We start from the raw sequence: 26,510 nt of genomic DNA, 5'->3' as shown, positions 1-26,510 counted from the left end.
AATAAAACATGCTCATGCCAAACAAGAACGGTTTATTGCCCCACATTGGCAGCAGCTGCTAGGCGGGATCTCAGGAATGCCGGACCTCTAGGAGGACCTTCCTCCATTTCATTGGCCAGATCAGGGTCTTGGCTTCCTTCCCATGGCCATGAAGCTCAAGACCTGTCAATCTGCGGGAATCCGATCAAGCTGCAGCGGGCTAAGTGTCGGTGCCATCGTCGTCCTCTGGCAAAATCTCCAGGCTGCTGTCAGGCTGCGGGACTGCTTCCTCGGGCGGTGGTGGAGGCATCGGGGCCCGAGTTGGTGACAGTGGCAGTGGGGATATGGGAGGAGATGGGGTACCGGGCTCTTCGGGCTGTGCCAGCCCCAGGACCTCCTGCACATTGTGTGGTAGCTCCTGTAAGGACAGGGGTAGTCCAAGAGGCTAGCTGATATGTCAAGGTAGAGTCACAAGGGGTGGAGGATGAGGAGGGCTGGGCAGGCATTTATTGGGCAAGAAGCACAAAGGACTCACTGGGCAGGCCATCAGCTGCCTGTACAGAGCCTCTGCCCGAGTCAGCACATCCTCCACACTCAGCTTCATTGTTAGTTCATTGATGTGCTGCAGGAAGGGGAAGGTCAGGTATACACACGCATTCTGCTGATGGAGGGAAGAGGGCTGGTCCTGGGGGTACAGGGCCTAGCTAGGGGATTCCTGGATTTAGGATTCCCTGGACTGCTGCAATTTTCCATAGCACTCCCTGCTGGCACACTGGGATGCTGAAGCACAGTAGGGAGGGCCCGCACTGAGGAGAGACAGGCTCCTCTACTGCACTATTGCACTATTATCTAAGGTACAGGGCTGGTAACCTGGTAGACGGGAAACAATTCCAACCCCACCCAGACACGTTGATCCACTGACAGCCCGAAGGCCAGCACCACACATTGCCACTTAAGTCTGGGCAGCGGGTGGGAAATGCCCTCACTTCACCTTAAGGATCTCATTGGAGCCAAAGCCAGATAGCATCAGCGTATCCCGCTCCATGTCCAAGATGGCACAGGCCACCAGCAGGTGTAGATTGGGGCCAGGAAGCCCAGTCCACAGTACCTGAGGTGTCAGAAGGAACCTCTGAAGACCCATCCTGACCTGCCCATCTCCCTTCAACCTCCCAGCCCTTCCACCAATCCTCTCACCCGGACTGGCTGCTCACCTCCCACAGCCGAAGGACATCAGGAAAGGGGAACTCCCTCTTGAACCAGATGAGCAGCCACCGGAAGCAGAAGCACAGCGAGCCTGAGTCCTGAGAATCTAGAGGAGGAAAGGAGGACCACAGGCAGTCAGCCTTGCTCACAGTTGGTGATCGAGTCACAGTCCAGATCACAGTGTGCTAAGCAGTGGGACAGGCAGATGGCAGGCATGACTTGCACCCCTTAGCTCTCCTAGTGCTACAGGACAGTGCCACCACTCACTTCCTCCCAAGCGAGCCACATTTCTCATATTAAACACAGTTAGCATTTCTCATATTAAACAAGCAACAAGGAACTCACAGAATGCAGTGGTTCTAGTTGAGGGTCCAGAGAAACATTACCTGGTCCAAAGTGGGCAGGCTTCCCCATGGCCCTAGCTTTGAATGCCAGATTACTTGAGATGTTTTTCTCATTCAGATGGTCTCACACAGGCCTTACCCAGAAAATCACAGAGTGGCTGATCCAGGACCCGCAGGAGAAGCAAGAGCTGCCCAAGCTGCCGCTTCATAGTCTCCTGACTCTCTTCAAAGTTCCCGTGCTGCAGGGAGCAGGAGGAAGCGTGAGAGCACTGTAGACTTAGTGGCTGTCCCCGCCGCTCCCTCTCTCCCATCCTGGGCCTCACCACAAGTTCCATGAAGCCACAGAAACACCAGAAGGCATCCACTTCGTTCTGCACAACGAAGAGGATCGGGGACAGGAGGTCACTCATGCCCTGAACATAGCCTGGGGGAACACAGGGTCAGCTGCCATTCCTTGAGCACCCAGGGCACCCAGCCCTTTCCCCACCAGTGTGGCGCTCACCCAAGTCAAAGTGGTACATGCAGTAGGTAAGGAGGATGTCATTGAGCAGGCCCAGCCCAGGGTTCTCAGGGCCTTCGTAGAATTTGTTAGTCCTGTCAGTGCGGCTTACGTCTCTTTCTGTGGGGGGCCAACATGGTAGGAACATGAAAGGTAGTTGGCTACCTTCCTAGCTAGTCAGAGGTACTATCCCTCCATACGCCGGCAGCCCTCAACTTCAGGGCTCATGCCACAGTGAGGATGGGGCTTCCCCAAACCCATTACCACCACCCCCAGTTGAGACTCTGTCTATGCCCTCTGCAATTGGTGAAACAGGCACCGAGAGACGAAGACCCATATTCTCTTAGCTAGAGCTGAGTAGGCCCCATGACCTCTTCCCTATTCCCCCAAACCCTACCCATTGCTTCCTGTCTGTCCCCCACCCTGACCCCACCCACCAATGAGGCTTCGATATCCATGCAGCAGTGAATTCCTCCGCTCTTGCTCAGCACTCACAGACTTCCACTGCAGCTTCATTCGGAAGTACTCATCCCTGAGTGCAGAGTGACACAGAAGCTATGAGCCCCGCTAGCACAGTACCCAGGAACACCTGGAGAAACATCTGCCCACATCATCACTCCCTAAGCCCTGCCCTGCCCATAGGCCACATGGTCCCTGCCTGTCCCTTTCTTCTCTCTCCTGATGTTTCTCTGCAGAGAACACCCTGTGGGTTGTAATATCTGTCACCACCCTTCCCTCTGCCAAAAAAGCATGTCCAGGGGACACTGAGCCACCCTCAGGTCCTCACAAGGGGCAGACACAGCAGGTGGCTCATAGCCACAGGCACGAGCCAACAGCCACTGCAAAGCTGCAGGAACTGCAACAGTCCAGCACCATAGTGACAGGGGCACCACTCAGGAGACAGCCACACGGGGAAGAGGCTGCTCACTGCATACAGTGACTTCAAATCAGCATTTGTGGGAGAAGCCCAACACAGCTCACACCATCCCTCAACAGTAGGGGCTGTGCTGGCTCCAGGACACACTGGTCCGGAGACTGGGAGAATCAAGCCGTGGGGCAAGAGTGTCCAAAGGCTGTGGGGCTGCACTTTCTCACGTTTTCCTCCGAATGTGGGCTTTGTGTTCTTCAGCTGAGCCCTCCCAGCTAAGGTACCCCAGGAGGAACTTCCAAGCCTCCCGCCGCAGGCCAGGGCTGAGACCCTGGGGGTGCAATAAAACAGACAGGTCAGAGGGCTTTCTCCTGGCCAGCTGCCACCCCATCCTACACCACTGACACTCACTCCTGAGAAGATCCGATTTTTCAACTCGGGGACATTCTGCAGGCGACCCTCAGGACCCACATGGCGGGTCCATTCTTCCTCAGTAACTGGAGGACCCCGCTCCACTGAGGGCCGCTGCCCCAACTCCACCTGCAGGACACAGAGCAGGTGAGCCAAGCCCTCCCAGGCTGGAGGAACCCTAAAGAGCAGGGGCAGAGAACACCACCTTCTCTGGCCAGCAGGAAGCTTCCAGGAAAGAAGGCACCTGAGAGCAGCAGCCACAGCCGGGCCTGAGGCAAGAGGATCACATAGTCCAAGGCCACGCTAGTAAACTGAGACACCCCGTCTCCAGAAATGGCTGGTAAACTAGTGCAGGAGGGCACTGCCTAGATCACCAGTGAAGGTCTGGAGGCGTTCGGAAATGACAGAACATCTGCCTAGCAGGTAGGAGCCTCTGGGTTGGATGGCTCCTCAGCACAAGAAAACCATCCTAGGCCACTGGCCTAGTACGTGAGATTTCTGTGATGTCACTTGTTTGTTTTTCGTATTTGTATTTTTTGAGACAGGGTTTCTCTGTGTAGCCTTGGTTGTCCTGGAACTCACTCTGTAGAACAAGCTGGCCTCGAACTCACAGAGATCTGCCTGCCTCTGCAACACCATGCCCTGAGTAGATCACTTCTTAAGCAGCCCCAGATACTGTTTTCATGTTACCAAGGAGTAAATTGAGGCCGTAAAGTCACATGCCTGTGTGACACAATAGGAAGTCCCAAACAGGATCACCTGACACTCACGCAAGAGATGACCTCAAAGCCAGGCTCTGGCTCATCATCTGGCAGTGGGGGTAGGTCAGGGGAGGAAGTTCCCTCAGGGTGCGGCTGTAGGGCTCCCCGGAAGAAGTTGGTCACACGAGAGAAACTACTGAAGGTGGTGGAGTAGGGATCCTGAAGGAAGCGCTGGGGATAGGCAACAGGTGTCAAGAGCTGTCCCTCCAGATCTTACCCGTCATCCCCGCATGCCCTGCATCTGAATCAGGGACACTCACAGACACCACATTGGAGCTGTCCTGGTCAAAGAGCTGCAGGTGATGGAAGGAGTTGGAGAGGGCAGAGGAGTCATGGGGGAAGACCAAGTAAAGGCGGGAGTCCTGTGGAGAGCTGGAAGGGGACATACAAGTGACTCCAGGTGAAGGGCCCTGATGTCCTGGGCTAGCCTGGCCACACTTTCTCCAGATGCCGCAGTCCCCTTCCCTATCACCAAAATGTTACTGCAACAAAAGGCACTTCTGGCAGGGAAGAGCCAATGGGTGGCTCTGTAAGGGTGACTGACTCAGGGAGGAGTCAGTGAGTAGCTGTGTGAAAAGATAATTTCTATGTTGTAGGAGATGACTATTGAAGTCCCATAAAGATGGGCCATTTCTTTCCTCCCTGTCCTCACTTTCAGCCTCACATAGTTCACACGGGCCTTGAACATCCTCCTGTCACAGCCCTCCAAGCACGAGGACAGCAAAGGATCTTTTCAGCGCTGTGCAATCAGAACTGTGCTTTGCTCACTGTCCTGAAGACTCCAGCTGTAGCTGCAGAAGGACATGCTGGCTCAAAGGTTTAGCTGGGACAGAAGCTTACCTGGCCAACAGCAGGTAGTGGCTGAGGACTCGGAGCAGGGCTCGGGTACCCCCTCTGTGGAAGTGTAAGGCAGGCAGGGATCCTCCAGCCTGGGTCACCAGGACCAGGTAGGCCCAGCTAAGGCCTGGCTTGGACCTTCGGATAGACTTGAGCTCCCCCAGGCTCACAGAGAAGGCCCAGGAACTCCGGGGGCAGCTAGGCTCTGCACCTGGTTGGGGGGGGGGGGGGATAATTGTTGGTACAGTGTGAGAAAGCAGGTCATCTCTGTTCTCTCAACAGCCTGGTCCCGAGTCCTCCCTAGAAGCCGCCCTCTGCCAAGCCTCTGAGGATTCTGGGCTGCCTAAGATTGGAAAGAAGCCTGGTGGACACCTGTCTGTCCCAGAGTGTTCCAGAACCTTCCCAGGCTCTCCTCAGTCATCAGTATGAAGACTATATTCCTCTCCTGGGCACTCAAAGGTAAATGTGTCCCTAGTCCTCTGGCTGTCTCACCACTTGTGGCCTCTGCTCCAGACCCCACCTGAGCCACAGCAAAAGGTTTGGGAGGCTGAGCATGGTGACATACACCTTTAAGCCCAGTACTTGGCAGGAAGAAGTGGGCAGATCTCTGAGTTCAAGGCCAGCTAAGGCTACATAGTGAGACCATGTCAAAAAAAAAAAAAAAAAATCAAGGAGAAAGAAAAAAGGAAGGAAAGAAATTACCCTGTGATTAGCTGCCTGTCAGCCCTCCCACCACCCACAAGCCTGGAAACCTTTAGGAGCATAACTCATGGAAACACCTGGAGCCAAGCCATTCTTTCCTAGCCCAGAAAGGAAACATCTGGAGGCCATCTTGATTGTGGGCAAAAAACCCCAAACAAACAACAAACACTTTTGGAACCATGATCACTAAGGGCAAGATGAGGTCCACTAGACCCCAGTGGCACAGTTTCACCTACCTCTCCTGGTCTCTGCCAGGTGGGGCCGTGGCCGCACTGTGCTAATGACAGCCCAGTCAGGTTCATAGCCTGGGTCGAAGGTAGGCTCCTCCTCTGAGGTGCTAGGTTCACCTCCGCTTGAGTCCTTGGGAGAAGAAATAACAGAATGAAGAGTTGTCTCAAGGGTTTCCAGCTTGCAGCCTGAAAGCCCCAATGAGAGCAGCACTTCAGAACAAAAAAGGGCAGGAGGGAGCAGTAAGTGAATGAAGAGCTTTAGCTGATGACCACTGTCACTGTGCCTAGCGAGGAGTCTACAGAGGACACTGCTGGTGATAGTTCCATGATGAACAGAAAGAGCAAGGCCAGACAGATGGTTCAGTGGGTAAAATGGATGACCTGAGTTCAGTCTACAGAACCCACAAGGAGGAAGGATTGACTCCAAGTAGTACACACACACACACACACACACACACACGTAAGTAAGTAAGTAAGTAAGTAAGTAAATAAGGCCAGAAAGGTAGTTTAGTGGTTAACATGCTCTGCTGCACCAAGGCCAGAGTTCAGATCCCAGTACCCGCAGCATGGGTCTGCAGGGCTATCTTCCGGCTTCTGCACGCACCCACAGGTTGTGCACACACAAGCCCATACACTCACACCACACCCACCTCCCGACACACTCTACACTTAGTGAGATGGCTCAGCACTTGCTGCCATACCCGACAACCTGAGTTCAACACTCAGTGCAAGGAGAGAACATCCTAACTTCCACACACCTGCACATAGCATCTGAATGCGCCTGCAGCGAGCCACTCTCACCCCAAAGTAAACAAGTACGAGAACCCATGATCGCTACCCAAAACTTGAGATCGCTTGGGAACACACACAGAGTAAATAAATGTAATAAACGTAAAACAAACACTTGAAACTGTAGAACAGAGGGAAAAGACAGCTGCCTCAGAACAAAACTAGGCAATACCCCTTAAGAAATGGGAACCCAATCTTTCACCCAACGGTCCCCTAAGGGGCCAAGAGTATAGGGCATAAGATCATTTCACAAAGTAAACAGTCTCACAGGTCCACGAGAAGCCAGCCCCTGCCTTCCACTTGAGTGGGTTAGAGGTGCGGGATGCCTACCTTCTTGGAGAAGAGGATCTGGGTTGGGTCTCCAGCCTCCTCCACCGGTGCCCAGTGCAGGACGACGTCGCCGTCCTGAGGAACATGGGAGGACTTAGCAGGGTCGCCCCACTGGCCCTCAGCCCTCAATTCGAAGTTCCCACAGATGCCACCTCCATCCCAGCCAACCTTTTCCACCACACGGATAACACCCGCGATGAGCGAGTCCGGATCTTGGTGCTTCCGGGCGCTGGTGTGCAGGTACACGCCTCCCTTCTCAAACACCACCTAAGGGCCGGTTTGGTTTAGAGACAGGACTAGGGAGGAGCTTTTCTAGGGGCGGGGTCCACGCACCCTTGACTGACAGGGCGCGCATGATGAGCGACAGCCCCGCACCGCGCCTGGGTTTGGAGTCGTTTTCACAAGGGGCGGGGCTAAGGTAGAATCTCCCTGCGGATTGTGGAGAGTGACAGCGTATTTACCAGGAAACAGTTCTTGCTAAGTTAGCTCTGCTTAGTCCCTGCACAGCGGAAAGTGGAAGCCGACCATCAGTGGGGGCTGTCTCCTATAGATAAACGAGGGAATGGATTCCGCTCTTACCCTGTAGCTGGACCCTGCCATAGCCGCCGCGGAGGTTCCCTGCCCTGATCTCCTCCTTTTCCGGGTCAACATAGTGTCATATCCGGAACGGACACGCCCCTCCAGGCCAGATAGTGGTAGCGCCCCTAATGTTGTAGAGCTGCAGTGGATGAAACCATCTTTCTGAACAGGGTAGTTGAAACCCCAAGATCCAGGTCACGTGGTGTAAACAGAAAAGTTAGTACGGGGCAGGGAGGCTGCGCAGGCGCAGCGCGCCACTCTCGCTACGAAGTAAACAAGTAGGAGGACCCAGTACCCTACCCAAAACTCGTGATCGTTCGGGAACGCCTCCTCCGCCCTCTCCATATTTTATATTGGCATCGAAGCCAATACTATGCCATTTTTCTCGAGGGCAAACTCTAGCGGCTCGGTGGAAGCCATGTTAATGAGGGGCACGAAAGCGAGGTGTTGGAAAAGCGAAACGGAGAAAGGAAGAGGTGAGAGAAGCGGTGCAGTACTAGAGGCGCTGAGGGGTTGGGGTAAGGGGTGAGACTCAGTGCCCCAAACTCCTGAGTCACCGTGGAAAGAGGGCTGCGCCACCATCTTGAAGCTGGGCAAACCGAAGCAAGAAATGCTGCCAGTCTGAACCTCTGCCGGCGTCGTGCTAGAGGGGCGAGCCGGGGGTGGGGAGAGGTAGGGTGGGCGGAAGGAAGGGCTTTATAGGCGTTGTCGGCGTATAAAGCCGTACTACAGTCACGTCGGGACGGGACCACTTTTTCTACACTTCTGTGCTAGAAGCTGGTTGCGGACGAGGGACGCCGCGCTGCTTGCCTTCGTGCGAGCATGGGCAGGCAGCCGTGTATGTTGCGGCAAATCGAAATGGTGTAGCTAAAGTCTTTCACCAGGTTTTCCATTCAGTGCGCACTCTGCTGTTGCCTTTGCTCCGTGCTTGCCCGTGTAGCTTCTGGTTGCTATTTTGATTTGAGGCATCCAGGATAAGGGAGGCGGAGTGTACACAATGGAGGCGGGGCAGCCACACGGAAGTGACGCAAGAAGCCGCCATGCCTTTTGAGGGCGGTGACGGCGCCTGGCTGGCCATGCTGGCTACGGGCACGTGAGTGGAGGCGGCGTTGTGAGCTGGGGTTTGGGGAGGGTCGGCTCTTCCTAAGGTTGAGGGACTGTGGGAGGGCAAACCGCTATGGGAAGGGTTCGGTCTGCATAGGTCTGGGGCGGTAATCGTCCTGCCACCCTTGGCTGAGTGCTGAAATGGCTAACGCTCAGCCCCATGTATCTGACTGGTGACGAATCCTAGACGACCTCCTCTCCGAGGGTGCAGATGTGCTGGAACGCTCACACTGCCGGTGAACCCTGTCCATTCGGCTATGTGTGTGGGTCGCTGATGGGTGAGGGGGCGCCCCGGGCGGGACTTCCGGTCTAGATTCCCACCGGGGGCGGGATTTCCTGTTTTCTTCCTAGAGAAGGGGCCTCGCTGGGCCGCGGGCGTGGTGCAGCCCCACTCCCCGACCTTCGGTGGTAGGATCCTCCTGGGACACCCCGCTCCGTGTCCCGTGCTGCAGCCGTTTTCTTCCCTATCTCCCTCCACACCTGTCCTGGGAGGCCTGCACCTTCCCACTGGACAGCTCCCCCTTGCTGGTTTGCCCCCGAGTCTCACCTGATAGGAGGCCACAGGCCTAGGAGGTCTGAGTAAGTTGCCCTCCTTTGAGCCGCCTTCACAAGTCACTCGCCCGGTTTTCACACCGCTGCCGTGGCTACCCCGAGATCTAAGAGGAGGAGCTAGGTCCTGCCATTCTTTGCTCTCTTCTGTTCCCAAAGAAGTGAACCTAAGCTAACAGTCGTCCAGGCTGTGTCATCTTGGACCAGTCACCTAAGTTTCCAGCCTCCTTCATCAGCTAGGAACAGTGGAAGGTGTGTGGAGGAGTCGGTGAGCGCCTTCTAAAGCTTTAGGTAGGACTTTGAGGCCCAGCAGACGATACTATCAAACCACTGCAGCTCATCTTCGTGTGTCGTGACAGGTGCCTACAGCTTTCTCCCTCTCGATGGCAAGATGGGATGGGGAATCTAGTCTACTCAGATAGGCAGGGTGAAGCTCAGGGTTGTCAGAGGACTCCAGACACCAACTGCCCTTCTCACTGGCCAGTTCTGCCAGTGTAGCAGTCAAGGTCCTGTGGGGTGGCCACTGCAGCTTCATGTTGTAGGAAGCGAGAGGTTGTTTAGAAATGGTGATCCTCTTCTGGTCCAACACTGCGCAGTTCCACTTTGCTGAGGCAGGTGGAGATGACCAGTGTAAGGTCTGGGAGCAGTTTGGCTTTTTTGGTTGTGACAGATAAGCTTGCAAACTACGTGCAGAATCCTCCTTTCTCTTCATTTTGGTCCTGGTGGGCTTGAATCCTTCCAGTGGTCAGGTGCTTGCTAGCTCCCGAGGAGAATCCTCAGCTGCCTAGAAGCTGTGGCTCACCCACCTTGGTTAATGAGGAAGAGAGGCAGGCACAGAGAGCCCTTGAGTGGCCCAAGGTCTCACTACAGGTTTGAGTCAGTCATGGTAGGGACCTGGATCCTTGCCATCCAGGAGTTCCCTGTATGACTGGGGAGGCAGGCAGCTCAGCAGTCCCTTGCACAGTGTGAGCTGAGGAAATATGAAAGTTGATGTGATTCTGGGCACAGACCAGTTTGCGTCATCCTTTGCCCATCTTCAGCCCAGAGTTCATGCCTCCCCTGAGAGAATGACCCTGGAAGCCCAGCAGAGGGGCTGGGTAGACCCACCCAGGGGAGGGGGTATGTCTCTCACCAAGTGGATGGAAGGCTGGCAGTGACCTGAGGGCCAGTGAGCTTGGGGTAGGGTCCCTCTGGTCCTGGAGACTGGAGGGCAGAGTCCCACTGCAGTGGGAAAAAGTGCCTGCTGGACCAAGTAAAGGGTGAGGACTAGCACTGGCAAGGGTGCTGTGGTTCTGAGTGTGGGGTCTCTGCATGCTAGGCTGACCTCAAAGCCATGACGGTCTTGCACAGCATCTGAGGACTGCAGTTTCAGGTGTGTGCCACCATGCCTGGTTCACATGTGAATTAATGTCCTAACACCATGGGAAAGATGCACATGGAATGTGTGTAAGTCCTCCATGACAGGCTGGGTATGGCATATGATGCTTCACACCTCTAATTCCAGTGGAGGAAGGAGGGTTGATTTCTAAGGCTGTATGTCACCCTGTCTTAAACACCTAGACTGGCCTTGATACAGCTCAGTTGGTGCTTGCTGGCACTCAAGTCTTGGGTTCAGTCCCCTGAACCACATAAACCAGGTGTAGTAGTACACACACAGAACCCAGCACTCAGCAGTTGTATGCATTAAAATAAGGACTTCAAAGGCACCTTTATTCACATAGTGAGTTTCGGGCCAACCTGAAACTACTTGAGATCCTGTCTCCAAAAATACAAGCTAAAATAACCACAAACCATGAACTTGGATACAATTCCCATAGCCAAAACAGATGAAGACTCCAGGCTTTGGGGCAGTTACTGTGGGGAACAGGATGGGGATAAGAAGAAACCTAGGACTGGAAAGGATGGTGTCTGGTTCAGGTCACAAGGGAGGCAGGTTTGGCAAAGAGGTGTGAGGGATGGGAGCTCAGTTGGGACAGCTGCATGCCATGGAGGGGGCGTTGCGTTGAATGGGTAGTGACAGGAGCAGCCTCAGCCCTTGTCCTGCTTTGGCCCACAGGGCTCGGATGGCGTCTGGGCGGCCAGAGGAACTGTGGGAAGCTGTTGTGGGGGCCGCCGAGCGTTTCCGGGCCCGCACTGGCACTGAGCTGGTGTTACTGACTGCAGCACCGCCCCCGCCGCCCCGACCAGGGCCCTGTGCCTATGCTGCACATGGCCGCGGGGCCCTGGCAGAGGCTGCCCGCCGCTGCCTCCACGATATCGCACAGGCGCACAGGGCTGCCACTGCCATCCGACCTCCTGGTCCCCCACCAGCACCACAGCCGCCTAGCCCCTCTCCTAGCCCTCCACCTCGGCCAGCCGTGGCCAGGGAGGATGATGAGGAAGATGAGGACGAGCCCACTGAGACAGAGACTTCTGGGGAGCGGCTGGGCTGTAGCGATAATGGAGGTGAGCTGGTAGGGTTGGCACTGGCGTGGGGTTGCTGGTTACTGGGCACTTGTGCATCCTTTGGATAGATTCCTTCCAAGCCTCACACAAGGTCCAACAGCTGCACAGGAGCAGTAACACAATCCGTTGAACAAATACAGCACACCGTGGTTGGGCATTTCCTTGAGGGCTTCTGGTCTGCCACGGAACTCGAGCATGCTGAGAGCTGTAGATGTCTCTGGAAAGAAAGGGGTTTGGGACTGCCACCCTGGCCGTGGAAAGTGGAGAAGTTTCCCGGAGTGGGAGCTGAGGAAGCCAGGGCCAGAGATGGTTACAAGCACTTCTTATGAGGCATGTTTGGGCTCAAGACAGCATTTTCCATGTCCCATGAAATCCCTCTTTGGGCAACTGGATCTAGAGACAGCTGTTTGGGGAGCACAAGGGAGGTTTCCCAGAGAGGGTAATGTTACCACAGGGTTTTGAGGGGTGAGTAGGAATAACACATATGCTATGCTGCTCGCCACCTGGTCCTTTTTGCGAAAACCAGCATGCCACGAAGGGTGTGGGCTCTAGAGTCAGGTGGTGTGGCATCAGATCACCAAAACCTCAGCAAGTGGCATGATCTCAGGGTTTTTCATTTGTTCCCCTTCAGGAGCTATTTGGTCCCGAGCACCAAGGTGAATCTAGCTGTTAACCCTTGATAGTGGAAGGGGCCCTGAGTGACCAGGCAGGCAAAGGAGGAGTGTTGAGGCACAGGGACCAATTGTAGGGCCCGTCCCATCCACAGGACTCTTCATGATGGATGAGGATGCCACCCTCCAGGACCTGCCCCCCTTTTGCGAGTCAGACCCGGAGAGCACAGATGGTGAGGATCCTGGGTTGGCTGAGCCCTAACAGGCCAGGCTGAGGGTAGGGGGACAGAAGCTGAAGCTTCCCTGTGTCGCAGACGGCAGCCTGAGTGAGGAGACCCCCGCTGGTCCCCCAGCCTGTCCTAAGCCCCCGGCCACAGCCCTGCCTACCCAGCAGTATGCCAAGTCTCTGCCCGTGTCGGTGCCAGTGTGGGCTTTCAAGGAGAAGAGGACAGAAGCACGATCCTCAGATGAGGAGAATGGCCCGGTGAGGGGGGAACCAGACGGTGGGATGGCCCAGAGCAGTCTGCTGCAGGGTTAGAAAGGCCCCCATCTGGGGTCAGATTATCTCCCAGGTGTTCTCAGGCTGGCCTGGACCACCCTTTACTGGAAAACTGCCTGGAGGAGCGGGAAAACAAGGCATTGAATGGTCAGGCGACAAGGAGCCCACACACACCACTCCCGCGCCGCTTCTCTTATCCCATGTGGCCAGGTCCCTATATTGACACCCCTTGGGACCTGGGCAGGGGCCTGCTGTCTTTGCCGAAGTGCGGCCGGGCGCCTCGGTGCCCAGGCCTCTGCTCCTTGGCAGGGCCGGCGTCTTGTACCGGAAGGTGCGGGAGGGAGGACTTCTGGGAGGGAGTGCCTGTGCACTGACCCTTTCTCCCTCCACAGCCCTCCTCGCCCGACCTAGACCGAATAGCGGCTAGCATGCGCGCTCTGGTGCTGCGGGAGGCCGAGGACACCCAGGTCTTTGGGGACCTGCCGCGCCCGCGGCTCAATACCAGCGACTTCCAGAAGCTGAAGCGGAAATACTGAGCGTGCAGGACGCCGAGTGGGCCGAGGCGAGCGAGAGGACACTGTCCGCTTCGGCCATTGGTCTTTGCTGCTCCGTCTGCCCGGCAACAGAACAATTCTTGACGGGATTGGCTCGCTCCGGCTGGGCGGGGCTAGTTGTAAAAGCTCAGTGGGTCGACTCCGTTTCTTGCCTAGCAACAGCAGCTTCGCCCGCCTGGAGTGGCGGCCCGAGGGCGGAGCCCAGCTGCGGGAGCCGTGCTGCTCCGCCAATGGCCGGAGAGCCACCGGCCGCCCTTCCTGAGATTCCTCCACCCGATTGGCCCGGGCCTGGGGTTGTGGCCAAGCCCTCCCGAACCCAGAGTTGGCCCGAGGCTTTGAGTTTATTACACTACGGGGCTGGGGTTTTGGTGGTTTGTTTTTTTGTTTCTTTCTGTTTTGGCCCGAGTCCTGGCATTTGTACCCTGGGCCCCTTGGGGATGTCCCGTCGTGCTCTGCGTCTGACGCCCTCCTAGGTCCCACCGCCAGACAGCCTGTTCTCAATGTCCTGTACCCAGGACGGCACCAGCTTCCTGTCCCCCGACCCCGACAGGTGCCTTAAAGGCCCTCTCCCACCCGAGGTGGGGGGCAGGGGCCTCACTCTCCGGCCCTGGCCTGGGGTGCGGGAGTGGGGTGGAGCGGGAGTCAGGAGGGCCGCTCTGAAATTAAAGGTTTTACCTCTCACCAGCCGGCGTGTGGCGTGCGCTGTGGGTATGGCGCTGCGGCCCCAGCGGGAGCGATGAAGCTCGGGCTTTCGGGGGCGTGTCTGAGCGCGTGCAGGCCGACCAGGGACTCCGCCTGCCACCACCGAGGCGAAGGGGACGGGGTTGCCTCCCTTTTGTTTTGCCTTTTCAGACGATTTCACTTTTAGCCCAGGTTGGCTCCCCTGTCTTTGCTGAGATTTCCCGTCTGCCCCACCACACCCAGCTTTAGCGCATTTGCCCCAGGAGGTGGGAGCGATTTTCCACTTTATTGCAGAGAGCCCGGTATCATGGGAGCAAAGGAATGATGCGTGTTGGGCATACCGGCTTTGAATACTAAGGACAAACGCCGGTTTCCAGCGTTTGTGCCCCATGACACAGCTGCCCTTCCAGAAACTGGAAGGCGGATTTAAGAGACGGGAGTTAATGTCAGTCTGGACTACTTGAGACCCTTCCTCAAAGAACAAACCAAAACCAGGCGTGTTGGCGCACACCTTTAGTTCTAGCGCTTGGGAGGCAGAGGCAGGTGCATCTCTTGAGTTTGAGACCAGGCTGGGAGTCTGCAAGAGCAAGTTCCAGGACAGCCAAGGCTACACAGAGATGACCTCATACTGGAAAACATAAAACAACCCCACCGATGACCAGGTGGGTTTGGTTTGGTTTGGTGTTTTTTGTTTTGTTTTCAGACAAACCCTCACAGACAGCTATATACAATTCTGCCCTAATTGCCTGTGGCCTGGGAGGGGCTAGAGGAAAAAGTACAGGAAAGGGCTCTGCCTGTGCCCTGTGGGACTAGGGAAAGACTGCCCAGCGCGCCTTTTGCGAGTGGCCCACGTCTATTCTCTGTAAGTCAATAAACTGGCTCCCTAGAGTGATCTCTGGTGGAATCGTATTTCGGTTTATCCTTCAGCCCTTAGGAGGATATATACACTTTAGTTTAAGTCTTCCCCTGGGAAGCAAATTCCTCTATTTTTTATTTTGCGTCGGGGCAGGGTCTTACTATGTAGACGGGACTGGCCTAGAATTCACACAGATCTGCCTACCTCTGCCTCCAGAATGCTGGGATTAAACTAGTGTACCTCACACACACACCTCACGAAGAAATTTTAACAACACGGCTACATTCTGAGACCCTAAAAAGTAAAACAAAACCAAGTAACCTAGGGATCAAGAGCCCCCGGATCCGCCCTACGGCTGTCCGCAGGAGCTCACGGAGACCCGTGCGGGTCGTAGGCGGAGCAGGCGCTGTTCCCACAGCTGTGGTGAGCTTTGGGATAAATTTGGGAGGGACCCCAACTGTAAGCAATCTTCGCTACGTATCATCACCGCTGTGGTATCCTGGGAAACGTGGAACAGCCCATGGGCAAGGGGAGGGATTTCCGGAGCGACGCTCTCCGAAGGCAGGACTTCCGGTGGCGGAACCGTTGCCCTCTGCCCAGCGAGCTTATTATCGGTGAGTCGGTTCCCTTTCCCAGCGTCCGGAGATGTCACAGCTTGGATCCCGGGGCCGCCTGTGGCTGCAGAGCCCCGCCGGAGGATTGCCCCCTATATTCCTGCCGTTGGATGGCCAAGCCCTGGTCCTCGGTCGGGGCCCCCTGACCCAGGTGACGGACCGGAAGTGCTCCCGAAAGCAAGGTGGGTACGGGAGTGGAACTGGCTGCGAGCGCTGCTAGGGAGCTTGTGCCTAATAGAGAGGTGCTAGAGGAGGCCTTAGGGGAGGGACAGAGCGGATCCTGGAGATTGTCACCGGGGAGGAGGATGCTTTCGGTCGCTGGGCAGAATGCATCAGGCCTTGCTCAAGACACAGTGTATCTCATGGAGCAAGCCGACCTTACAGAACTATCAGCAAGCCCGCGTTTCTGGTCGTCCTAGGGATTCGCCTCTACAAGTGAAGGACCCGGTCCTTTTGAGGAATAAATTGCTTCAGGTCGAGGGTGACACACACCTGTCATCCAGACTCTGGGGTGGTAAATGCATGAGAATCAGTTCCAAGCCAGCCGCCAGTATGCAGTGAGTTCTAGGCTATCCTGGACTACTTGAGGCCCTGCGTTGCGAGAGGGAAGAAAGGGAGAAATTGCCTCTTTCATCGAAGAGCAAGATATCGTCTGTAGCTGGTCACTTGGAGAAGCGAGTCCCTAGGACTACCGGAAAGCCGGGCTTGCTCAGGATAGGGTTTTTGTTTTGTTTTGTTTTGTTTTTTCAAAATCTGTAAGGTCGGATTGCGCCATAAGATACATTGGGTAGACCTACCTAGGTCTTGTGCAAGGTCTGAGCATTCTGCCCAGCGGATGTATGCGATGTAAACCCTGACTCCACCCCCTTACCCTCAGTGGAGCTGATTGCAGACCCTGAGACCCGGACAGTGGCAGTGAAACAGGTACCAGGGTCTCAGCGGCGTGTAGCCAGGACTTGGGAGAGGCCCGGGTGGATCACAAGCCTTCAGCTTTCCCCTTTTCCACCTGCCAGACTGGAAGCCTGTAACCTTTCAGAGTTCTGATTGGTGGCAGGAAGGAAATAGGTGGGAACTGAGGGTCTGGTGAGCTGGTGGGAGCTGGGGTATTGGACTTGGGGAGGGGGCATTCTCTGAGGGGTAGAGCCAACTCTACATCCTCCTTTCTCTGCAGCTCGGTGTTAACCCATCAACTGTTGGGGGCCAGGAGTTGAAGCCAGGATTGTCCGGCTCTTTAAGCTTGGGAGACATCCTTTATCTGGTTAACGGCCTGTATCCCCTGACCCTGTGTTGGGAAGACATTGGCACACCAGGAACCCAGCCAGATGCTCCTCCGAGCACTGCTCCTGTGCATCCACAGGAGGGGGAGGATGCTGAGCCTCAGAAAAAGCGGGTGCGGAAATCATCCCCTGGCTGGGAGAGCTTAAAGAAGTTACTGGTGTTCACCGCATCTGAGGTGAAGCCCCGGGGTAAGGTGAGGCCACCACCAGCTCCAGCTATTCAATTAAAAGTTTGCTGTGTAGCCCTGGACTAGTCTTATCCATCTCTGGGCCTCAACTGTTGTGAGCAGGGCCTGCTGAGACCCCAGTGGTGGCTGCCACCGCTGAGGTGCAGGGTACAGAGCAGGCCCTGCAGCCGGTGTCCCCCAGACCTCTCCTGCATGTGTTTACCGACCACTTGAAAAGGTGTGGTCTAGTTCCTGGTGGGCACTCAGCCAACAGTGAGGTTTGTTTTAAAAATGTATCCATTTATATGGCCTTCATGCTTGTGTGTGTACCATACGCATGCACGTGGCTGCAAAGGCCAGAGAGCATTGGGTGCCCTGGAGCTGCAGTTACAGGCCGCCTGATGTGTGTGTGCGCCTGACCATGGAGTCATCTCTCCAGCTCTTCCTGCAAAGGCCTTTGCTCTTTCTGGGCTGTTAATCCTCCAAGGAGATGCTCAGGAGAAGAGAGCAGGTGGGACACTGGTTCCTCTCAAGACTGGAAATGGGGAGCAGAGAACACAGGATTAGTAAGCTGCGGTGCTGAGTCTTCCCCTACCTAGACTGTGCACACTCTGTGACTTGGGACCCCTGTTCCTAAGGGTGACCCAGTATCAAAAGGCTGGTGCCAGCCTGTCAGGAAGGTCAGAGGTGACGGTAATGCTGTCCCTGTTTTTGGTGATACCAGGTGGCTGCCTTTGACCTAGATGGAACCCTCATCACCACCCGCTCTGGAAAGGTCTTCCCCACTAGCCCTAGCGACTGGAGGTGAGGTGGGACATGGGAAGAGGCTGGAGGTCCCAGAGTCCTTTAGACTACAAGTCACCCGCTGCTTCCCACCAACCTTAGGATCCTATACCCAGAGATCCCAAAGAAACTCCAGGAGCTGCATGCTGAGGGCTACAAGGTGTGTGTTGTGCACAGCTGTGTGCTGGGCTCCAGGGGCTCCAGGGGGTGGGAGCCTGCGCTGCAGGAGCGTGTTCGTGTGGAGTTCAGGTTGGGCTGTGGTAAGGGGCTCCGGTGTGTACTTGTCTATCCCAGCTGGTAATCTTCACCAACCAAATGGGCATTGGGCGAGGGAAGCTGTCCGCAGAGGTGTTCAAGGCCAAGGTGGAGGCTGTGCTGGAGAAGCTGGGAGTCCCATTTCAGGTACAGCCAGAAGGGCCACTTAGAACATGCCAGGGTGGAGGGTGGAGGCCTTGGCTGGGGTCGCGTTGACAGGAACTGTCCTCGGAGACCCCAAGGGAGCACTAAGGACCCTGTGGCCTGGCCACCTCCATAGGTGCTGGTGGCAACGCATGCAGGTCTAAACCGAAAGCCAGTGAGTGGCATGTGGGACCATCTGCAGGAGCAGGTGAGTGCCTTCCTGCTGGGATGCTGACCTTCCCAGCCTAGAGGTGCTGAAGTGGGGGGGGGGGGGGGGGGGGGGGAGCCAGGTATGGCCTCTGAGACGTAAACAAATGCTCAGGGCTGAAGCGGAGCCCGTGGGTATCGGGGACATGGGGAGCAGTTGAAGGAAGAGCCCCATGGGTACAGATCAGGAAAACAGACCTTAAGGCCACAAGTGGGAAGAGTAGGGGCTGCTGAGGGATGTGCGCCCTCTGGAGGCCACTGGGGGAACAGGCGGGACACTCCACAGCAAAGCCTTTAGATGTGGTCCGGCCAGCCCCTCTGCTGTCCCATAGAGAGAGGGTCTTCTCACTGCCTCTCTTTGCAGGCCAACGAGGGCATGCCCATCTCCATCGAGGACAGTGTCTTCGTGGGAGGTAAGAGGCCCAGGCTTCTGGGGTTGTCAGAAACCCTCTGAGGCTCAGCAGTGGACAATGTCGCCTTCCTCTTGTAGATGCAGCAGGGCGCCCAGCCAACTGGGCCCCAGGGAGGAAGAAGAAAGACTTCTCCTGTGCAGACCGCCTAGTAAGCCTGGTGTCTGTCTCCCCGATCTGCCCACCCCTCCATGTCCTCCCTGCCGCACCCCTGAACTCTTCTGACCTCTGCTTTCCCCCCAGTTTGCCCTTAACGTTGGCCTGCCCTTTGCCACTCCTGAAGAGTTCTTTCTTAAGTGGCCAGCAGCCCACTTTGAGCTTCCAGCTTTCGACCCGGTGAGGCCCAGAGGGAAAAGGCCCCAAGGGAAGAGGCTGTTGTCTGGCTCCCTGGGCTCACACCCCCTTTTTGTCCCCTGCCAGAGGACCATCTCCAGTGCTGGGCCCCTGTACCTCCCGGAGTCCAGCTTCCTCCTGAGCCCCAACCCAGAGGTGGTGGTCGCAGTAGGATTCCCTGGGGGTGAGACGCCACAGCCCGACCCCTGACTTCCCCCTAACACTCACTGGAGTCCTAGGCACTAGCTGATGGCTACCCTGCCCCCACAGCTGGCAAGTCCACTTTCATCCAGGAGCACCTGCTGTCTGCTGGGTACGTCCATGTGAACAGGGTGAGTGGACTGCACCCCACCCTCCATGTGGTGCTGCTCTAGGGATGGGGTGGGGGCTCCCCAGACCGGCTCGTGACCGGTCCTGGGTCCCACAGGACACACTGGGCTCGTGGCAGCGCTGTGTGAGCTCTTGCCAGGCTGCACTGAGACAGAGGAAGCAAGTCGTAATTGATAACACCAACCCGGATGTCCCAAGTCGGGCGAGGTACTGTAACCCGTGGTGGGGCTGGGAGCACCGAGCGCGCTAGGTGTCTGTTAGTGAAGGCAGGCTTGCCTCCACAGGTACATCCAATGCGCCAAAGACGCAGGTGTCCCCTGTCGCTGCTTCAACTTCTGTGCCACGCTGGAGCAGGCTCGCCACAACAACAGGGTGAGCCCCGCCCTCCAGGCCCCGCCCCTCTCCCAAGCCCCACACACCGCCTTCTGACTTGTATGCCTCTTTTTGCAGTTCCGAGAAATGACCGACCCCTCGCATGCACCAGTGTCAGACATGGTCATGTTCAGCTACAGGTCCAGAGGTTCTGGGGGGCTGGAGGTTGCAGGAGGTGGGGTACAGAGCCTCACACACCCACACCCCCGTCTCACAGGAAGCAGTTTGAGCCGCCCACACTGGACGAGGGCTTCCTGGAGATCCTTCAGGTTCCGTTCCGGCTGCGGACGCATCAGGACCCTGCGCTGCAGCGATTGTACTGCCAGTTTTTGGAGGGCTGAGCCCGCAATAAAGGCTGCTGCTTTGCTCACAGGCATTTTGGTGGAGTTGTGGGAGGCAACGCGGGTGCCACAATGCTTGGTGCATGGGTTTACAAGTGGGCTCTTGTGCACCCAGCACACCCGCTGGTTTGAGGAGCCATGGCCATTTGGCGGTGGGGGAAAGCAGGACCCGACTGGCCAGTCAACAAGAGGTTTGTAAGAGCCCAGTTGTGGGACAACAGAGCTGAGACTGGAGTCTCAGGATGCTCTGTTTGCCCAGGAACAGGAAATTATAATGTGTTGTCAATGAAAGGCTTCATATGGACTAATTGGCCTGATGAGCCTGCCTTTCCACCTACTCCTAGAATAGCACACATCCCCCAGACTGCCAGAGTCCACAGCCCTGAACTTGGGGTGGCCCCACCAAGGTGATCTCTGGAGCCACGACCATCTTGCACTGAACACAGAATCAGCAGGGAGGGATGGCATGTGGGTTAAAAGGCTTTATTAGGGAAACATACAGGGGCTAGGACCATCCTTGGGAGAACTTGGGACGCTGTCCTCCAGCTGGCTGGGCAGGCACAGTCCCCAGAAGCCCCTGCTCAGAAGCATCTGACCTGGGAGGCAGGAGGGGTGGCTTCTACTAGTGAAACTGCACCCTACCCTCAGGCCCTGAAGCCGTGGCCCTGGCATCCATTCCTTGGCAGGGATACTTGTACCAGGAGGCAGTGCTTCATGCAGCGGGTCTCCCTAAGGCCGGGGCCACCCAGCTGCTTCCCGCAAATACAAGTACTGCTCACCAGTCTCCATTGGGGCCTCGTCTGGGACTGTGGCCCGCCCAGCCTGGGGGTCCACTAGCCACCCATCTGCAGAGGAAGAAATCAGGGCAAGTTCAGAAGTGGGCACCCAGGGGCAGGGGCCCAGTGCCGTGTGCATGGCAGAGCCAGCCTCACCCCTCTCTGCTGCTGCTCCTGCTCCAGACTTCGCTGCAGGACCTGCTGTTGGTTGGCAATGACTCGACGGATGCCGTTGACAAAGTTGCTCTGGTCATGTGGGATGAGGCCGATGAAGATCTTCTTCTCCGAGGAGTACAGGAGCATGAGCACGCGCACCTCGCAGGAGGCCTTGTAGGAGAAGTGCACGCAGCCCGCCTAACAGCAGGCCGGAATCAGGACACTTAGTTACGCACACTCAGCCACAAAGGGCCATACGGGAACAACTGGACCCAAGACTACCAGCTCCCTAACGGCAGGTCCAGGGCATTCGGACAAAGGACCCCGAAGCTGCCAGGCTATGGCCCCAGCCTCGGCAAGCCCCGTTCCTTCACACTGAGGACAAGGCCCCTGAGACTCTAGACCTGGCTGTGTCAGGTCAGCATCAACAACCAAGGGCTCTCCAAGGTTCTGGGGCACCCTCACTAGTTCCAGCCCAGGGAATCGCCTGCTCACAGAGGAAAATGAAGCCACAGAGTTGGTGGATCTGGGTCTTGGGTGCTCTGGGCCTCCCACATTTTCTGGAAATGCTGGGCCCAGCTCAACAGCATGTAGTGGCTGGTAGTGTGGCACCGAGCTGGGGTAGGGACTGTCGTGAGGCAGGGCCCTCTCTAGCTAAGGGGGCTGTCTGAGTGTCGCCATGTGTTGCTGACAAACATGGCGCCTCAGTTCTCCAGGAAAGCCTTGGTCAGAGCACGAGGGCTGGGGGGTGGGGGGGACCGAACATGCAAACGTGCAGGAGGCCCCAGCGCAGCTACCACAGTAGCTGCTATGCCTGCCTCCGTGACTTCTGCCCTCCACTCACAAAGCCATTGTCCATGATCCGACACAGGCTCTTGAGAGTCTCCATGTCCTTGGTGAAGTGGAACTGCACCAGGCGCGAGTTCCGGAACAGCGGCACCAGAGTGGTCTGGGGAAGGACGAGGCCCGCTGAGCCCTGGCTCCCGCACTCTGCGCCAGCCCGCCCGGGGCCGGCTCCCCGCCCCCAGGCCGCTGTCCCGTCCCCTCACCAGCAACTGCTGCGGGATGAGCTGCATGAAGAGCCTCCGTGGCCACTGATCTGTCCTCCTGCCACATGACAGCAGCCATCAGTCAGGAAGGCCCTTCCCCAGGGGCCTGCACGGCAAACGTGCCCACCTGCCAACCGCCCCCCCAACTCACAGAATCTCCCCTTGGTTCACGTAGACGTGGGATGGCAGCCACCGCTTGGACCGGCTGTTGGGCTCAGGCCTGGGCTTTGGGGCAGAGCGAGAGGGCACTTCAGGGGCGGGCAGTGCAGGGCCAGCAGCCCACACAGCCCCCGCAGCTCACCTCCTGCCACTCCATGACGCCGCTCCAAGCCAGGAACTTGTTGTTGACGATCTGAACAGGTCCAGAGTGCACACCGCCAGGGCCCACGGCCTGCGGGACAGGACACCACCATACCACCAGCAGCTCCAGCTCAGACTTTCCCACGAGCTGCCTCAGCCCTGACTTCACTGCCAACGTTCTGTGCTCCCAAGTTGCCCCAGACCAGTCTCCGGCCCTGGTGGCACAGAGGCCCACAGCCACCGAAGCCTGAGGATGCCATCAACACCACACAAACGTGTGCCAGGACACACGTTTTCCCTGCAGAGACGTTGGCCTCTTGCCAAACCTGCCCCCCCCACCTCGCTCTACAGGGTTCTACACCCAGGACCCACCCTCTGGCCGTCCCGTCCCCTTCATGGCCCAGGAAGCTACTTTCCCCATCAAGCCCTGTCCGGTGGGCCGCCTCCTCTTCACGGCTCCTCTGGCGGCCCTCAGCCTGCTGTCACACCACACCCTACACCAGTCAGAGGCCGTCCACCAACAGTGGGAGGAGGCGCAGGCTGCCCTCGGGGCACACCTGTTTGCGGGTGGTGATGACCTGCCGTATGGCATTGACGAAGCCGCTCTGGTCATAGGGGATGAGGCCCATGAAGATCTTCTTCTTAGACGAGTACAGGAGCATGAGCACTCGCACCTCGCAAGGAGAAATGTGCGGGAAGAGCATGCAGCCAGCCTGTGGGGACAGGGCCGAGGGTCAGGGGCCTGACCCTCCACGCTGACCAGCTCCTAGTGGAGAGCCCAGGCTCACCAAAACACAGCCCAATCAAGGCTTTCCCGAGAGCAGGTGAACCACTCTTTGCCACCTCCTCAAACCCTGATGACTTACAGGGCTGGGGCATGGGGAAGCCCAGAACCCTGTATAGCTGTGTCTCTCCCTTCTCCCGGGCCCAGCGCTGCTGCTGGCTCAAGGGCAGGGGGCTGGGAGAGGCTCAGTAGCGAGAACTGGCTGCTCTTGTTTGGGCTAAGGTTTGGTTCCCAGCACCCACATGGCAGTTCACAACCTTCCATTCTTTCCCGTGGGATAGGATGACCTCTTCTAGTCTCTGCAGCACCAGGCACACACATGACACACACATACCATTAAAAAAAAAAAAAAAAAAAAAAAATCAAATTTTGGGTGGCTGCTGTGCCACCCAAGGCAAGCCACTTCCCGTCTTAGGATTCCAGTTTCCCCACCTGTAAGACACCGCAACAGCACAGTGACGCCACGTAGCTACGACCACATAACACTAACCAAGGTGCCAGTCCTTCTTCACTGGGAGGACAGCTACCTGTAGGCCAGCCCATCCTGTGCCAGGGCGTACGGCACATCTACCTCACCGGCCAGCCATTCTCCAAACCCTGAGCTCTGGGACACTACCCCAGTGAAGCTGCTGCTGGCACAAGGGTGCAGCCACACATGTCCCGGGCACCGGGGCCCAGAAAAGGGACAAATCCTTGCAGGTGGTCAAGTGGGAGGGTGTACCAGCCTCGGGCAGAGCTGGGGAGGAGTCTGGGATCCAGTCCCCTGCACGAGTGGGCCGGTGACTTCCCCCACCCTCTCTTGTCACCTGCCGCAGCCCAGTGGCCCCAGACTGGGTCCACAGCAGTAGAGGCTGGCCTCTGCACCCTCCCACCCCTCCCCACCCCCGCCAAACCCCCGCCAAACACACATGCCCTGAGAAGCAAAGGGCTCCACTTCAGAGGCAGAACCCACAGGCTCATGTGCCTGTCACTTCACAGTCCCATCAAAGTCCTGGGATGACCTCTTAAGGGGCACAGGACAGGGCAGAACTAGGCCCCACCCCACTGGTCCCCAGTCCACTCACGAAGCCGTTGCCCATGATGCGGCAGAGGCCCTTGAGGGAGTCACAGTCTCTGTTGGTGAAGTGGAACTGGGCCAGCTGAGAGTTTCGGAATAGGGGGCCCAGTGTGGTCTGTGGATGACAGGGGAAACACCGATCACGGCGAGGCAAGTGCAGGGAGATGCTGGCGAGATTTTGCTGGGAGGGGGGGAGCTTGGGTTGTGTGGGCGGGGCCCGGATTTGGGGGACACAACCCAAAGTCTCACCAGCAGCTGCTGTGGGATGAGCTGCATGATCAGCTTCTGGGGCCACTGGTCCGTCTCCCTACGGTAGGGGGAGCATCAGAAGCCATTCCCTGCATCCTAGGCCGCCCCGGGCTCTGCCCACTCCCACACTCACAGGTTCTCGCCCTGGTTCACGTAGGCCTGGCAGGGCAGGGTGCGCTTCAGCTTTGCTGTGGAATCCGAGAAGGGTCTACGCTTCTGTGGGTGGGAGCGGGTGGTGAGGGCTCAGCAGAGCACCCAGGCCACCCATCCCCTCCACTGGCTCAGGGGTCTGGGTGGACCTGGCCAGGCTCACCTCCTGCCACTCCAGCACGCCACTCCAGGCCAGCAGTTTGTTGCTGAGCCGGTGCTCATTGACAGCAAGTCCCCCAAGAGCAAGCCCAGGTGAAGAGGGCCCAATAGGCCCCAGGGCCCCAAAGACTCGAGCCCCTTCCTGCAGCAGAAGGGAGAATTCTTAGGTCATCCAAGGTTAGGGCATTCCACACACCCTAGAGAGGACACCCTCAGGTCTAGACTCAGTCCCTTGGCACACACTCAGGTCCCAATCCCTTCCCCAGCAGCCAAGACTCTCAAGCTGGCCGTCTACAACAACTCTTACGGCCATCTGTCAAAACTGTTGAGTAGCAGCCTCAGTGCTCGGAGCGAACCTAAGGCTACTACTGCCACCCTCCCTGGGGACCCCAAGGAGGCAGCGACCAGAAACCATGTAATAAGAGCATCCTGGAGAAAAATGGGGAGATTTGAGGAAGCCTAGAGGCTATCCTGCACTGAAACATTTGGCCTGAATGAATGCTGAACAATGTTGCCAAGCGAAACTGTGGATCCGCCCTCCTCTTAGCCCTAACGTGCAAGCTAAACTTTTTTTTCCAGCCAAAACATTTCCAGCTCCTGGACCAGCCTTTCAACAGTCAGAACCGTTTGCGCTTTCGCTTCCAGGCTGGAGACCGTTCTGATAATCACCAGCGCACCCCTTGCTCATTTCTAAACTCACGAGGCCTTCCTTTATGCCCTGCGTGACGAACCATAAAGTGTACCCTGGGTGTCTCAAGTTGCAGACCAGTCTAGGTCTTCATCTACAGCGGGGCCTCCGTGATGAACAGGGCCCTGCAGCACCGAGCCCTCGGGATTACAGCAAACGGGCACCCGGGCTACCAGGCCTGCACGTGTCTCCAGAAGAAACTACAAGTGGCCACGAGAGTCAGCGCGTGAACCACAACACAGCCGGGCATAAATGAAAATCAGGTAAACACACTTCGGGATCCAAACAAAAATGGGGTACAGGCGACCACTGAAATGCTTGTGACTCGTCTGTATGCGCACAACAGCCGGGGGACACACTAGGAACAGGGAGCCCGCCGAACGAGGCTCCGCGTTGAGTTAGCCTCTGTGCATGCCCGATTTGCTGAGAACCGAAAGGCAGCTCGGAGTCGCATCTGCATCTGAGGACCCAAGGAGCAGCTTCAAACAATGAGGGAAAGCTTCAGGCCCAGGCTACAGTGAGGGGCGTGTCTGCGCTCCTCAGGTGATCCAAGTGGCGGGGCCACCTCCACTCCGCCGGGGGCAACGTCGGCCACAGGGTACTGAAGCGGCCGGAGCCAAGCATGCGCAGGTGTGCCCACGAGTCAACCATCACACTAGCCAGTTCTGTTGCCCCAAGAAAACCTCAATGTTTCCAGAAAGTGCGCTCGGGTTTATAGTGTGGACAAAGTGGTGACAGCCCTACGAACTAACCCGGCTGGATGTTCGCCGTAGGACTTGAGGTCTGGGCTCACTGCGGGGCGGGCATGAAAACAGAGCGATCGTCCACAGTCGCCATCCGGCCCCGGGGGGCAACGCCCCCGCGAGCAACAGCTGGGCGCGCGTGTATGCACCGGGCTCGGCGCCGGCCGCGCATTTCCAGACCCGGAGGCCGAGGACCAACTTCGCAATTGGAAAAACAAGCGTGCACCCCGGGCGCCCCCCGCGCGCGTGCAGCCGCTGCGCGGTCAGCAGTAATTCGAGCCCGCCCCGCCTCCGTACCCCGCCCCCCGCCCGGCCCGCCGCGCAACAAAGGAGAG

General features: G+C 57.2%; 4 protein-coding genes across 13 annotated transcripts; 2 read left to right on the top strand and 2 right to left on the bottom strand.

Moving 5' to 3' along the window:
* Positions 1 to 12: 12 nt before the first annotated feature.
* On the bottom strand, positions 13 to 7,612 carry Tbc1d17 (TBC1 domain family member 17). 2 transcript variants are annotated; one of them, XM_055613418.1, is made up of 17 exons: positions 7,533 to 7,612; positions 7,122 to 7,220; positions 6,954 to 7,046; positions 5,841 to 5,964; positions 4,906 to 5,113; positions 4,326 to 4,437; positions 4,075 to 4,236; positions 3,305 to 3,433; positions 3,121 to 3,224; positions 2,463 to 2,557; positions 2,029 to 2,145; positions 1,850 to 1,950; positions 1,666 to 1,765; positions 1,191 to 1,288; positions 971 to 1,087; positions 515 to 601; positions 13 to 397 (listed from the first exon to the last, which is right to left on the bottom strand). In XM_055613418.1, the coding sequence occupies exons 1-17, from the start codon at positions 7,602 to 7,604 to the stop codon at positions 200 to 202; spliced, it is 2,016 nt and encodes a 671-aa protein (XP_055469393.1). In that variant the 5' UTR covers positions 7,605 to 7,612; the 3' UTR covers positions 13 to 199. The 2 variants fall into 2 exon arrangements, with proteins under 2 accessions (XP_055469393.1, XP_055469394.1); XM_055613419.1 differs by having other exon boundaries at positions 6,954 to 7,028.
* A 284-nt stretch (positions 7,613 to 7,896) lies between these two features.
* Akt1s1 (AKT1 substrate 1) lies at positions 7,897 to 13,978 on the top strand. 7 transcript variants are annotated; one of them, XM_055613420.1, is made up of 6 exons: positions 7,897 to 8,008; positions 8,498 to 8,625; positions 11,242 to 11,630; positions 12,397 to 12,474; positions 12,556 to 12,725; positions 13,133 to 13,978. In XM_055613420.1, exons 2-6 carry the CDS (start codon positions 8,573 to 8,575, stop codon positions 13,274 to 13,276), a joined length of 834 nt encoding a protein of 277 aa, XP_055469395.1. In that variant the 5' UTR covers positions 7,897 to 8,008; positions 8,498 to 8,572; the 3' UTR covers positions 13,277 to 13,978. The 7 variants fall into 7 exon arrangements, with proteins under 7 accessions (XP_055469395.1, XP_055469397.1, XP_055469401.1 ...); XM_055613426.1 differs by having other exon boundaries at positions 7,944 to 8,008; positions 8,506 to 8,625; XM_055613422.1 differs by lacking the exon at positions 8,498 to 8,625 and having other exon boundaries at positions 7,898 to 8,008.
* A 1,413-nt stretch (positions 13,979 to 15,391) lies between these two features.
* Pnkp (polynucleotide kinase 3'-phosphatase) lies at positions 15,392 to 20,452 on the top strand. Of its 2 annotated transcripts, XM_055613516.1 has the most exons (16): positions 15,393 to 15,627; positions 16,323 to 16,369; positions 16,617 to 16,916; positions 17,614 to 17,693; positions 17,775 to 17,832; positions 17,967 to 18,074; positions 18,208 to 18,279; positions 18,643 to 18,691; positions 18,769 to 18,839; positions 18,932 to 19,024; positions 19,109 to 19,205; positions 19,292 to 19,353; positions 19,449 to 19,558; positions 19,636 to 19,723; positions 19,802 to 19,863; positions 19,941 to 20,099. In XM_055613516.1, exons 1-16 carry the CDS (start codon positions 15,477 to 15,479, stop codon positions 20,062 to 20,064), a joined length of 1,572 nt encoding a protein of 523 aa, XP_055469491.1. In that variant the 5' UTR covers positions 15,393 to 15,476; the 3' UTR covers positions 20,065 to 20,099. The 2 variants fall into 2 exon arrangements, with proteins under 2 accessions (XP_055469490.1, XP_055469491.1); XM_055613515.1 differs by having other exon boundaries at positions 15,392 to 15,627; positions 19,802 to 20,452.
* A 79-nt stretch (positions 20,453 to 20,531) lies between these two features.
* Ptov1 (PTOV1 extended AT-hook containing adaptor protein) lies at positions 20,532 to 24,886 on the bottom strand (the record flags this gene model as incomplete). 2 transcript variants are annotated; one of them, XR_008720854.1, is given in 12 exon segments in its annotated part: positions 20,532 to 20,660; positions 20,844 to 20,909; positions 20,997 to 21,194; positions 21,841 to 21,945; positions 22,046 to 22,103; positions 22,197 to 22,270; positions 22,347 to 22,436; positions 22,903 to 23,058; positions 24,194 to 24,301; positions 24,436 to 24,493; positions 24,569 to 24,651; positions 24,749 to 24,886. XR_008720854.1 is itself a non-coding variant. In XM_055613517.1 (11 exon segments), coding segments are annotated over 11 exon segments (1,080 nt in total), but the record flags the coding sequence as incomplete, so codon positions are not given.
* Positions 24,887 to 26,510: the final 1,624 nt, after the last annotated feature.

This window comes from Psammomys obesus, unplaced genomic scaffold (assembly GCF_907164565.1).
Source record: "Psammomys obesus unplaced genomic scaffold, mPsaObe1.curated_primary_1811, whole genome shotgun sequence".
In the NCBI taxonomy this organism is placed as follows: Eukaryota; Metazoa; Chordata; class Mammalia; order Rodentia; family Muridae; genus Psammomys; species Psammomys obesus.
This window is presented reverse-complemented; position numbering and strand designations above follow the sequence as displayed.